This window comes from Phocoena sinus, chromosome 20 (genome assembly GCF_008692025.1).
Source record: "Phocoena sinus isolate mPhoSin1 chromosome 20, mPhoSin1.pri, whole genome shotgun sequence".
NCBI classification, from domain to species: domain Eukaryota; kingdom Metazoa; phylum Chordata; class Mammalia; order Artiodactyla; family Phocoenidae; genus Phocoena; species Phocoena sinus.
Window position 1 is genome coordinate 9,944,725 of NC_045782.1, and position 14,696 is coordinate 9,959,420.

Here is a 14,696-nt window from a genome sequence, read left to right on the forward strand (position 1 = left end):
TAAAACAGTGTTAAAGGACATAAAAGAAAGCCTGAATAAATGGAATGAGATACCATGTTCATAGGTGGAAAGACTTAGTGTTGTAAAGATGCTAACTTTCACTTCAGTCTACAAATTGAGAGCAATTCCAGTGAAAATCTAGTTTATTCCCTTTTGGATCTTCCAGACTGTCTTCAGATTTACAAAGAAGAACAGGCTCAAGAAGATGGTGACCCACTATAGGTAACTGCCAATGTATAGGAAATGCAAAGAAAAAAGGAACAAGTTCATCTATATTTATAGGTTTGCAGTTAGCAAATCCAGACTGTGCGAAGTTCTATGAGACAACCTAGTTTCCTCAACAAATAAAGTACAAGGAGAAAAGAGATGGAGGGAGAAACCTATAGATTAATAGAGACTTAAGATAGATATCAACTAGCTGTAGTATATGGACGTTTTTGGATTCTGATTCAAAGAGCTGAACTGTTTTAAAAACATTAGACAAGTGGAAATTTCAACACTGGTTTGATGATATTCAGGTATTGTTAATTTTTTTCAGGTGTGAAAATGGTCCTTATAAAGTGAAATAAGGCAGTCAGAAAAAGACAGTATGATTCCATTTATATGAGGTGCCTAGAAAAATTAAACTTAGAGAAAGAAAGTAGAATGTGGTTGCCAAGGGCTTAGAGGAGGCAGGGAAATAGGGAGTTGCTGTTTAGTGGGTATAGTTTTAGTTTTGTAAGATGACAAGTTTTGGAGATTGGTTGCACAACAAGGTGAATAACTTAACACCACTGAACTGTACACTTAAAAATGATGAAAATGGTAAATTTTATGTTACATATACTTTTAAAAAATGGCCTTTATCTTTTAGGGTTACATACTGAAATATTTATGGGTAAATGATAAGTTTGAGAGGTCCATTTCTAGAATGGTAATATGAGGAGCTCCAGAGACCCACTGCCCAGCAAAACTTGGGAAAATTATTTTTAAGAACAACCATTTAAAGTCTCTAGAAGTAGTCCTAAGGCATATAGCAAATGAAACATTTTCCCAAGAAAATCTGTTAAATCTTGGTAAAAACAGAGTCTGGGACATTTGATCCATGAACCACTTCCTCCTTCTTCTCTCCCAGCCTGGTGTGATGGAAACTGCACTCCAGGCAGGTGATGCTGGGAACACAGGTTTCCCTCTCTCCTGAGTTCACAGTTGAGGACCCCCACCCCAGCCACTTGTAGAGGATAAGTATCAGTTGAGTGTGGCCAAGAGATCTGGAACTCTTTTCTTCCCTCTCACCCCTACTCCTTAGGATGCAGGCTCTAACTTGGGTGGTACATACTGAGAATATTGGGGCCCTGATAGCCTTTGCTCTAACTTGTTTGTTGGGTGGAGGTTCTATGCTGGGAGAAGCAAGCCAAGGACATCAGAGGCTACCACTTCATCTCCCACCACTCAGTGCCCTGTTTCTAAAGCAGATATATCACTCAGAAGAGCACCAGCAGGTAAGTATAGAGTTTGACGGATGTGGGTCAGGGAAAGAGATACTCAGAAGGGAGCCCTGCAAAAACTGTTGTCATCCCAGAGTGACTGCACATGTCCAAATCTGTACCTTCTGAGGAGCAACATCAGAGGTTTTACACTGCAGGAGTTGGAGGAAGTGGGAGAGAAGAAATAGACTTTACTAAAATCCAGTCAACCACTAAACAGCAGACAACAGTAACAAGCTGGTAAGGGAGTAGGGCTGAACCAGTTCTAGAGTTATTGCAGTGTATTACCAAAAATGTTTTCAAACAAAAAAAAATTAGGAGAAACTGTGGCCTATACAAAGGAAAAAAAACATGCAGTGCATGTGAGGGTGACCAGATGTCAGATTTAACAGACAGAGACTTCAAGGAAGTCATAAGTACATTTAAAGAGCTGAAGAAAACTATGCTTAAAGAAGTAAAGTGTGACAGTGTTTCATCAAATAGAGAATATCAATAAGGAGAAATTGTAACAAAGAACCCAGTGGAAATTCTGGGGTTGAAAATTATAATAACTAAAATGAAAAATTCACTATAGGAGCTCAACAGTAGATTTGAACTGGCAGAAGAAAGAATTTATTAACTTAAAGATAGGTCAGTTAAGATTATCCAGTCCGAAGTACAGAAAGAAAAGAGAAAAATGAAGAGCATTGTAGAAATGTGGGACATCATTAAATATGTCAGTAAACACATAATGGGAGTGCTAGAAAGAGAAAAGAGAGGAAAAGAAAAAATAATTGAAGAGGAAATGGATGAAAAATTTCCAAATTTGATGAAAAGCAGTAAATTGCACATCTAAGAAGCTCATTGAACTCCAAGTAGTATAGAGGTGTGCAAAGAGATCCACACAGAGACACATCATAAGATTAACAGCTGACTTCTCATTAGAAACAATGGAAGCAAGGCAGTGGGATTACATTTAATGCTCAAAGGGGGGAAAAAAAAACTGTTAACCAAGAAGCCTATATATAGCAAAAGCATCTTTTTAACATGAAGATGAAATAAAGATATTCTCAGATTAAAAAAAAAAACAAACGGCTTCCCTGGTGGCACAGTGGTTGAGAGTCTGCCTGCCAATGCAGGGGACATGGGTTTGTGCCCCGGTTTGGGAAGGTCCCACATACCGTGGAGCGGCTGGGCCCATGAGCCATGGCTGCTGAGCCTGCGCGTCCAGAGCCTGTGCTCTGCAACAGGAGAGGCCACAACAGTGAGAGGCCTGCATACCACAAAACAACAACAATAACAACAACAAAACCCCAAAAAACGGAGAGAATTTTTTTCTTAGCAGACTGCCTTATAAAAAATACTAAAGGAAGTTCTTCAGTTGAAAGCAAGTAATTATAGACAGTAATTTGAATTCATGTGAGAAAAACAGAGTCCCCAGTAAAGGTAATTGTGTATTTTTTATATGTATATATATACACACATAAAATACATATATATTTATATTTGCTTTATTGAGCCCATAGCATATGGAAATTTAGTATATTTGCCAATATCAGCACAAAGGAGTTGGATGGGAGGAAAGCTATATTGGACTAAGGAAATGACACCAGATAGTAATTCCAACCCACAAGATCAAGTGGAGAAAGCCAGAAATGGTATATAAGAAGGGCGATATAATAGATGGTATAAATATATACTTGGTCTCCTTTCTTTTCTCAGGTTTTTAAAGACAATTATATGAAGCAATAAGTATAGCAGTGTATCATTGGGTGTATAACATATATAGGTGGCAGTGTAATAGCAATAATAGTATAGACATGGAAAAAGGGAAGAGAGCTATAGAGGAGTAACATTTCTGTGTTTCATGGGTATTAGGGTTATACAGATCTGAAGTAGATTCTATTAAGATGTATATGGTAATAGGACTTACCTGGTGGTCCAGTGGGTAAGACTCTGTGCTTCCATTGCAGGGGGCCCGGGTTCAATCCCTGGTCGGGGAACTAGATCCCGCATGCCTGCTGCAGCTGAGAGTTTGCATGCTGCCACTAAGAGGTCCACATGCTGCAACTAAAAAGATCTTGCATGCCACAATGAAGATCCCATGTGCTGCAACTAAGACCCGGTGCAGCCTAAATAAATAAATAAATATTTTAAAAAAATAGATGTACATGGTAAGCCTTAGAGCAACCACTAAAGAAATAACACAAGAAAATATAATGAAATAATTTTGAAAGGAATTAATATGTTACATTAGAAATTATTCACTTAAGTCAAAAGAAAGCAATGAAAGAAGAACAGGAGCAAAAGGACATAAGATACAGTAAACAAAAGCTGCAAACTTAAATCCAACAATATTGTGACATTAATAGTATTAAATGTGAATGGATTAAAGAATCCAAACAAAAGGCAGAGAGTTTCAGAGTGGTTAATAAAACAAGATCCAACTATATGCTGTCCAGTTGATACATTTTAGATTCAAAGATACAAATAGAGTGAAAGTGAAAGTCTGAAAAAAATGTATTTTGCCTACAGCAACAATAAGAAAGCTGGAAAGACCATACTAATATCAGGGAAAATAGATTTTAAACCAAAAATGGTAGTAAAGAATGACATTTTATAGTGACAAAGGACCGATCCATCAGGAAGACAAAATAGTTACACATCTAACTACAGAGTCCCACAATACAGGAAGCAAACTGACAGAAATGAAGGGAGAGATACACAGTTTGACAATAAGAGTTGTATTTTTCAGTATTCCACGGAGAAGATCAACAAGGAAGTAGATTTGAGTATAAAAGGATTGATAATACAATGTTTGTTCTCTGACCACAATGGAATGAAATTTGGGAAACTCACAAATATGTGGAAATTAGGTAATACACTCCTGAGTAGTCAGTAGCTGGAAGAGAAATCACAAAGAAAATTAGAAAATGCTTTGAGATAAATGGAATTGTAGACATACCATTCCAATCCTTATGTGATGCAGCTACATCAGTCCTTAGACATATGTAACTATAAATGCCTGTATAAAAAATGAAATATTTCAAATCACTAATCTTTCACCTTAAGACACTGGAAAAAGTGTTAATGAAACCTACAGCAAGTAGAAGGAAGGAATTAATAAGATTAAAGTAAAAAATCAGTGAAGTACAGAATAGAAAAATCAGTGATGAAAATCAATGAAACTGATAGTGCTTTCTTTGGAAAGACCAACAAATTGACAAATCTTTAGCTAGATTGACCAAGAAATGAATACAGGGCCATTACTACTGACCTTACAGAAATTAAAAAGAAGTGTAAGGGAATACTGTGAATGAGGAAGTGGACAAATTCCTAGAAAGATACAAATACCGACTGAAGAAGTAGAAAATCTGAATTAGACCCATAGCAAATAAAGAGATTGAATTTGTAATTTAAAAACTACCCACAAAATATGAAAAGAAAAGCCTAGGTTCAGATGGCTTAAGTAGTGAATTTTACCATATGTTCAAAGAATTAATACTAATTCTTCTCAAACTCTCCTAAAAAGTAGACAGGAAGGATGCACTTCCATACTCATTTTATGAAGCTAGTATTATTACCCTATATCAAAACAACATGGACATCACAAGCAAAAAACAAAACGAAAAAATTACAGACCAATATTCCTTATGGATATAGATGCAAAAATCCTCAGCAAAATACTAGCAAGAAATTCAGCAACACATAAGAAGAATGATATACCATGACTAAATTGGATTTTTCCTAACAATGCAAGGTTGGTTCAATACCTGAAAAATCAGTTAATGTAACGCACCACATTAATAGGATGAAAAACAAAAACTTACGATCGTCCCTGAAGACACAGAAAAGGCATTTGACAAAATTCAACACCCTTTTATGATAAAAACACTAACCGAACTAGGAACAGAAGGAAACTTCAACCTGATAAAGGGCATCTACAAAAAGCCCGAAGCTAACATTATCACACTTAATGGTTAAAGACTGAATGCTTTCTCCGTAAGATTGGAACAAGACAGTGATGTCCACTTTCACCACTTCTATTCATCCAGAGCAATTAGGCCAAAAGGAAACGGGGCGGGTGGGGGAATAAAAAGGAATCCAGATTGGAAGGGAGAAGTAAAACTATTTCTATTCTTAGATAACCTTTTATATAGAAAAACATAGGGAATCCACTAAAAAAAACATTTGTAGTAATATATGAATTCAGCAGGGTTGCAGGATACAAGATGAATATACAAAAACCAGTTGTATTTCCATACACTTCCAACGAGTAATCTGAAAATGAAATTAAGGAAACAATTTCGGTTACAATAGCATCAAAAATGAATAATAGAACTTCCCTGGCAGTCCAGTGGTTAAGAGTCCACGCTTCCACTGCACCACTGCAGGGGGCACAGGTTCAATCCCTGGTCCGGGAAGATCCCACATGCTGTGTGGTGTGGCCAAAAAAAAAAAAAAAGAATAATAAATTTAACAAGTGTACTTATTGTACACTTACACTCTGGGAAGTTCAAAAACACTGGTGAAAAAAAACTTAGAGGTCTAAATAACTGGAAAGACATCCCATGTTCATACATCAAGAGATTTAGCATTAGCAATACTCCCCTGATATACAGATGTAATGCAGTGTCTTTCAGTATCTCAGTTGCTTGCTTTGTAGAAGTTGACAGTTTGACCCTAAAATTTGTGTGAAAATGCTAGGGATCCAGAACAGCCAAATATTCTTGGAAAACAAAGTTGGAGGAATCACAAAACTTACTACAAAGCAACAGTAATCAAGATAGTGTGTGGTTCTGGTATAAGGATAGGAGTAATTCAGTGTAATAGAATTGTGAATCCAGAAATATATACGAAAAATTGATTTCCTGCAAGGTGCCAAAACAATTTAGCAGGGCAGGAATCATCTTTTAAATGAAGTGTATTGAGACATCTGGATGTCTACATGCTATAGAAGGACATTGGATCCCAGGCATCTACAAAAGTGTCAAGGACCCTAGGTTTAAAAAGTAAGCTATAAAACTCTTAGGAGAAAATGTAGGGGTAAATCTTTGTGACTTTGGATTCAGCAGTGATTTCTTAGATGTGACACTACAAGCAGAAACAAACAATGAAAAATTAGATAAGTTGGACTTTGTGAGAAATTAAAAAATTTTGTGCTCCCAAGTGCACTATCCAAAAAGTGAAAAGACAATCCACCAAATGGGAGAAAAGTTTGCAAATATTGTATCAGATAAGGGACTTTTATCTAGCTTATATAAAGAACTCTTACAATTCAATAATAAAAGACAGCCCAATTAAAAATGGTGAACAGTTCTGAATAGACATTTATCCAGAGAAGATACATAAATGGTCAGTAAGCACATGTTAAGATGCTCAGTGTCATTATCTACCAGGGAAGCACAAAATTACAATGAGATGCCACTTCACACCCATTAAGATGGCTATATCCAAGTCAGTTAATAACAAGAGTTGGCAAAGATGTGGAAAATCAAAACCCTCATACATTGCTGACAGGAATGTTAAATGGTCTAGTAACTTTGTAAAACAGCCTTTCACTTCCTCAAATGGTTAATCATAGAGTTACCATTTGACCCAGCAGTTCCACTTCTAAGTATATACAAGAGAAAAGAAAACATGTCCATACATAAATTTCTATGTGAATTTTCATAGCAGCATTATTCATAGTAGTCAAAAAGTGACGAACAACCAAATATCTGTCAACTGATACATGAATAAACAAATTGTTTTTGTTATTCCTCCATAAAAAGGAATGACATACTCAGAGTACAACATAGATGAACCTTGAAAGAACTATGGTAAGTGACAAAAGCCAGTCACAAAGTATGTATGATTCCATTTATATGAAATGTCCAGAATAGGTGATAGGGATAGAAAGTAGATTAGTGGTTGCCGAAGACTGCCAGGTTAGAGGGTTGGGGGGTGATAAAAAGTATTGAATTTCTTTCTGGGGTGATTAAAATGTTCCAAAGTTGATTGTGGTGATGGTTGCACCAGTCTGTGAATACGTTAAAACAATGAGCAATCACTACACACCTATTAAAATGGCTCAAATCTAAAACACCAAAAGCTGCTGATGATGTGGAGCAACAGGTACTTTCATTCATTGCTGGTGGGAATGCAAAATGGTACAGCCACTTTGGAAGGCAGTTTGGCAGTTTCTTACAAAAGTAAATATACTCTTAGCATATGATTCAGCAATTTTGATCCTTGGTATTTACCTGAATGAGTTGAAAATGTATGTCCATGCAAAAACCTGCACATGGATGTTTATAGCAACTTTATTCATAATTGCCAAAACTTGGAAGCAACCAAGATGTCCTTCAGTAGATGAGCAGGTGAACTGTGGTACAGTGGAATATTCAGTGTGAAAAGGAAATGAGCTATCAAGTCGTGAAAAGTCATAGAGGAAACAGATGTGTATTATGAAGTGAAAGAAGCCAATCTGAAAAGAATCTGTGTGATTCTAACTGTATGACTTTCTGGAAAAGGCAAAACTATCGAGACAGTGAAAAAGCTAAGTGGTTGCCAGGGGTTAGGAGGATAGGAGGAATGACTAAGCAAAGCAGAGAGGATTTTTAGGGGAGTGAAACTTCTCTGCATAAGATTGGTGGACACACATCATTATACATTATCCTGATGTAAACTGTGGACTGCGACTAATAAGGATGTGTCACTGTAAGTTCAGAGATGGTGACAGAAGTACTGCTGTGGTGGGGGATGTCAGCAGTAGAGGAGGTTGTGCGTGGGGAGGCAGGGAGTTTATGGGAACTCTGTACTTTCTGCTCAGTTTCGCTGTGGATCCAACATTGCTCTAAAAAGTAAGGTTTATTAATTTAAAAAAATGTCTGTGACTTATCTCAAAACAATAAGTTGTAGAATGCAAACTGGTGGATGGGACAAGATTGCCTGCGGGGGTATGGTTGCTGGATCTGAGTGATTGGTGCATGAGGCTTATAATAATTTTTGATATCTGGGAGGCCAAGTCCCCCCACTTTATTCAAAACTATCATGGGCTTTTAAAATTATTTACTATGGACAATTTTAAACATACACAAGATTATGCTAAATATTATAAATAATGCTATACTAGTCTAGACAATATAGTATTGGCATGAGAATAGACAAATAGACCATATTTATAGCATAGAGGTTTCATAATCAGATCCACATATATGTGGAAATTTGATATACGACATAGATGACATTATAAACATGGGAAGACTGGGGCAAGAGTTTAGAACAAGGGGAACATCTGTATAGAAAAAGTAGATTCCTAGCTCACACGTGAATGCCCCTGAACTATAATAGCTGATCTGTTGGTACTCTGGTATTGCAGTTAACGAATGAGGTAGTTGCATGTATTAGCAATCTCAAAAACTGATAGATGTGAGGTAATTGCAGAAGAATACTGTGCTACGAGAGCCTTAAGGTTTAAAAACCTGTAACATAAAGGTGTAAAATATGCATGGTAATGATAACTCCAAATTCCTGATAGTTGTTACTCTGAAGAAAGTAGTGTATTTGTAATGTTTCATTTCTTAAGGTTAAAAAGAAATTGAAGCTGATGTAGCAATAATGTTAAAAATTATTAAGCCAGGTGATAGGTAATAGGTGTCCATTACAGAATTCTTTATATTTGTTTCTGTGAAGTATTTTATAAAGTATGAGTATCACCAAATGAAGTGTCTTGTTTGGATCCTAATTCAAACAAATCTTCAAGAAGACATTTTAGTGGCAATTGGGGAAATTTCAGTAAGATTGAGTATTAGATTATATCAAACAATTATTAGTTAGGTGTGACAGTGGCACTGTGTACATGTAAGAAAATATCCATGTTGTCAGAGATGCATATGTAGTGCATTAGATACTGTAATACAGTTTCTGGGACTTACTTTTAAAAAAGAATAGTTGAAATAAATGGCAAAATCATTATAATTGGTGATAGGTATGTGGAAGATTGTTGTAATATAATGCTCTCAACTTTTGAGTTTGTAAATCTTCATAATTACATATGCAAAAACAAAAAATTGTTCTTTAATAATAATTTGTACTATTGGCTACCATGTTTGAATTGCTTTGTTACAAAATTTTTTTAAAGTTCTATTTGTTTCCTGGTTTAAATATACACATATACATATATTTAACATATATACTATATATCATGTATAATAAATAATGTATATTATGTCTTATGTAAATATTTATAAAGTGAGTCAGGAATAAAATTTGATCCACTCTTCCTCCAGGATCTCTATACTGCTTTTAACTGTGAGGAAGCATGCCAAAATTAGTATTTAGGTTTATTATTTATTTGCAGTTTTTCTTTTCATGGTGACAATGTGGTAGTGAATAGCTCTGGGAGATTTCCAAGAAGTCAAAAGTAGCAGGGATAATTAGCATGAGGAGGTGTTAAGTATATAGACTTGAGCCTTGACAGAATTGTATTAATTTCTCAGAAATTAATAAAGTATTCCAGAAATAATGCTTTGTCTTTTATTTCACATTTTATGAAATAGCGCTTAGAATATAGAGCTGATACACACACACACTTTTGTGGTTTCACATGTTTATGTCTTTACTCAGTTTCTGGGTCATTCCCAGTCACACACCTACCACTATTTATTAGGTAGCCATCTTGCCTTCAGGATACTTTAGATAGTTACTTTCTGCAACTAATGCTTATAACTGTCTGGCTAGTGTTTCAAAATATTTTAATAGTGGGGACAAAATGATGTGAAACTGACGTTGAGAGAGTAAAGATTTCTTAAATGACTTCACTTAAAATTAGTATGACTAGGTTTTTTCCTGTTACTTGAACTACCAAATTGTTAATTCCTGTGATTGTTTGATAATGAGGAATATCTTTACAACTTTTAAAAGTTCTTTCATTGATACTATCTATTTGACGTTTTTCAAGTACTTAGAAGTTTATACAGAAAAGTGTTGCCATTATTCTGGCTTGATGGCCTTGTGATTCCATTAAAGTTACACAGCTGTTAGTAGTAGCGTTAGAACTTAAATTGTTTTCATGGCTGGTCGAGGTAGTTATTGTGCTCCGTAAAGGAAATTGATGACTTTGCAAAGATGAACAGTTCTTCTGCATAAATATTTTTTAAAAAGGAAGTTGAGGGCTTCCCTGGTGGCGCAGTGGTTGAGAGTCCGCCTGCCGATGCAGGGGACACAGGTTCGTGCCCCGGTCCGGGAAGATCCCACATTCCGCGGAGCGGCTAGGCCCGTGAGCCATGGCCGCTGAGCCTGCGTGTCCGGAGCCTGTGCTCCACAACGGGAGAGGCCACAACAGTGAGAGGCCCGCGTACCGCAAAAAAAAAAAAAACAAGGAAGTTGAGACAAACAGCAGCAGACTGGGAACAGTTTTGTAAGATAAAATAGTATTAATATCCAGTATGTATAAAATATTCTCCCAAATTAGAAGAAAAACAATTCATTGGAAATCACAGGTAAAAGATATCACCAAAGAGGAAATACTGGTCGCTAATAAATGTATGAAAAGATACTCAACCTCTCTATTAATAGGGAAATATAGATTTTAAAGCTCACCATTTTCTACCCATGATGTTGGCAAGGACTTAAAAAAATGGAAAATAGTGACTGTTGGTAAGGGTGTGAGAAAACAGACACACCCCTATATACTGTTGGTAGGTTCATCTTTTTTGGAAGTCAGTTTGGCCGAACAGATATCCTACTTAGGCTTAAATCATGTAGTAGGCACATCAGATCAATTTAATATTTAACAGATGGTAAAGGGGTGCCGAGAAATTAATCCCAACTTTAAAAAAGCCTAGACCTAGTTATCTGCCATGTACTCTGGCTTTCTTTTATTAACCATTTCTTGAATTGTGTTTCAATAACTTGTTTTATCATTAAAACAACTTTCTGAGGTGGGTATTTTTATTCTAATTTTGTCGATGTGGAAACTGAGGCCAGAGAGGTTAAATAAGTTAGCCAGTGGGTGAAAGAGCCTAAATTTAGTTCTACAACTATATGGCCTTAATCGCTCTTCGGTTAGGTCGTTAATAATTGATTCGTGATACCCAGCATACGGTAAATCTTACCTTTATTAAAATGATTTTCTAAGTTAACATATAAAAATGTAATGCTTAATTTTTTCATTAGAATGTCAGCCTGATAAAGGTAAACTTTTCATTAATGGAAAGTCTTTTTTTTCCCTAGAGGATCTGAAGAGGCAAAATGCAGTTTTACAAGCTGCACAAGATGATTTGGGACATCTTCGGACACAGCTGTGGGAAGCCCAAGCAGAGATGGAAAATATCAAGGCCATTGCCACGGTGTCTGAGAATACCAAGCAAGAAGCTATAGATGAAGTGAAAAGACAGTGGAGAGAAGAAGTTGCTTCACTTCAGGCTGTTATGAAAGGTAAAGATAAAGACAGATCTATTTTATGATTTTCTAACATAACTGATTCTGATGATTGAGAACATTTTCAGAAGGTCTTAAAATATATCCTGAGTTTCATTTACATTTCATTTGTGGCTTTATGTATTACCATCTTCAAGATGTACTGTCATATTCAAAATAAAAGGGAAGCCAATGGATATATCATCTGTATCTTTAACAAATTTAATAATGGAGAATTATGATGAGAGTGTTACAGAGATACTGCATTAAATGAAAACTATAGTTCATTATAAGGTTTAAAGCAGGGCTTCATAATGGATTTTCTTATAGGAGAGGCAGGCCAGTAATGTCAATGAATGAAGCTGTGTGTGGGCACAGGAAGTGTGCAGAACTGGAGAGACCTCCCATGCAAAGAGTGAAGTTACTATTTACACTTATTAGTTCCAGCTAATTATTGCCCATCCAGGCCAGTGTTGCCATAATGTTACATTGTAAAGAAAAATTTGGATTTTTATGTGAAATCTTCACTCAGTCTATGAGGTAGAGTGGCCTGTGGGTTAGAATAGGCTTTATGAGCTACCAGCTGGTGACCCTTGGTCCAAAGGAAGAGTAGTAGTTTAGTCTCTATCAACTTTTAGCACTAGTGCTTATTAATTCCTGCATTTCTGAAAAAATGATAATGAAATAAGCTGCCCCCTGAATCTTTGGGTTTCCAGAATTAGTTTTGTTAATAATATAAATGTGAAATAGTGATGACTTTTTTTCCCGTCTTCGCAGTTATGTGTCACTTTTGCCTTAGTACTCTGTGAGAAGGCAGGTAAGACAAGCACTGTTTTCTGAGTTTGTGGCCATCACCTAGGGATTACTCTAAGCCTCATGTTACATTCCTGACCATAACAGCTTACCCAAATAAGAGTTCGTTTTTTTCACATGAGAAATCCAGAGGTAGGTAACCTAGGGCTGGGTACAGTGGTTCCTGATGTCATCACTGTCCTAGGCTCCTTCAGCTTTTCTTTTCCTTCACCCTTAGCATGTGGTTTTCAACTTCATTTTGCCTTGTGGCTGAAAAAAATGACTGCTCTTCCTCTACTCCGCCTGAGTAAAGCAAAAACTTTCTAGAAATCTCCAGCATATTTCCCCCCGCCCCACAACCCCACACACACTTTATAGAGGTTTCTGATTACACATAACTACCAAGGCATCTAGAAACTCTAGTTTTAAAATTGGCCGTTGACTTCTAAACAAAATTGGGGTTTTGTTAGTAAGAAAGAAGAAAGAGTGGAAATTAATGGACAACCAGCAGTGTTTATCACATGTTTTTAGATTGTATTAAAGATAAAGTCATTTTGTAAAGACTTTATAGAATTTGTCTCAAGTTAGAATCTTGGGTTATAGTAAAAACATTCTGAAAATATATCCCTTTTCTCACCCTTTCAGGCATATAGTTGTATTGGGGTGACACGTTATATTTGTCTTAGGAGTCATAGTGTTGTATCTAAGAACATAGGGTTTAGAGTTGGCCTTAGGTTTGAATTCTAGCTCTGTTTCTTTCTGGTTATGAAATATTGGCCAGAGTATTTAACCTCTCCTGAGCTTTCCTCATCTGTAAAATAACATGTGGCACAGGTTTATTGTGAAGATTAGAGATGATTTAAGGTCCTTAGCAAAATTTCTACGTGTAGTAAGAACTAGAAATGTTAGTTTAGTGCTTTTGTTTTTAGTGAATTAAAAGATTTCCAGAAACTAGGCTTAAATTCTTTATATAACTACTTCTAAAATTTTAGTGTGCCAGGACATTTTTTCCAGAATGCTTAGAAATATTTGGTGATGTTTTGTAGAAACAGTTCGTGACTATGAACATCAGTTCCACCTTAGGCTGGAGCAGGAGCGGACACAGTGGGCACAGTATCGAGAATCCGCAGAGAGGGAAATAGCTGATTTAAGGAGAAGGCTGTCTGAAGGTCAAGAGGAGGAAAATTTAGAAAATGAAATGAAAAAGGTATGAAGGAATGTATTCATCTGTAGAAATATTTCAGTCCAAATATTTTTGTTGTAATGCTTCAACTAATATCATTATGGTAATAGAAGTTGTACTTTTTTGTTTTCTGTTAGAGAAATTATTTGGACACAGACTTAAATATAGTACTAAACAATTTGATGACCTTCCCCCAGATATATGTTTGGCTGAGCCCCTCATCTTCAAATCTTTGACCAATTGCCTCCACCTCATGAGGCCTATCCTGACCACCCCATTTAACATTGCAACCTGCCCACCTCCCTCCCCCACCTACCACAACTTGCTCTTATCCTGTTCTAATTTTTCTTTTTCCATAACATTTATTTCCTTATAATGTACATAGAGTTCACCTATTTATTATGTTTAGTACTGTTTGCTGCCTTTTCCTCCTTACTAGAATGCAAGCTTCACGAGGGCAGAAGTCTTATTTGTTGTGTATCCTAAATGCTTAGAGTAGTGTCTCGCGCATAGGTGCTTAGTAAATATTTGTTGAATGAGTGTTGTTGCTTGGTGTTTGTGTCTAAACTGAAGCCTGAGAACAGATTTTAGTTTTCCTTCTTTCTCAGTATACCTTGGTTCCTGTGGACGAATGTACTGCATATTATGCTTGAACATTTTACCGTAAGATGCCTGACCATAGAACAACTAAATATAAGATGAAATATTTTATCATTGAGAAAATTTAAAAAGCTTTTTGGCCAGTTTGATTATGTAAGCTTTTACTTTATTTTTTTATTTTAATTAAAAAAATTTTTATTGGAGTATAGTTGATTTACAATGTTGTGTTAGTTTTAGGTGTACAGCAAAGTGAATCAGTTATACATATACAT

The 14,696-nt window shown here is 36.0% G+C and overlaps 1 protein-coding gene across 4 annotated transcripts in view; it reads left to right on the plus strand.

The window, feature by feature from the left end:
- RABEP1 (rabaptin, RAB GTPase binding effector protein 1) overlaps positions 1–14,696 on the plus strand; it is a 102,854-nt gene that overhangs the window by 45,329 nt on the left and 42,829 nt on the right. For all 4 annotated transcript variants that reach the window (XM_032615242.1, XM_032615245.1, XM_032615243.1 and 1 more), the window contains 2 exons: positions 11,664–11,867; positions 13,688–13,848. In XM_032615242.1, coding sequence (XP_032471133.1) covers positions 11,664–11,867; positions 13,688–13,848 — 365 coding nt within the window. The remainder of the gene's footprint in view (positions 1–11,663; positions 11,868–13,687; positions 13,849–14,696) is intronic.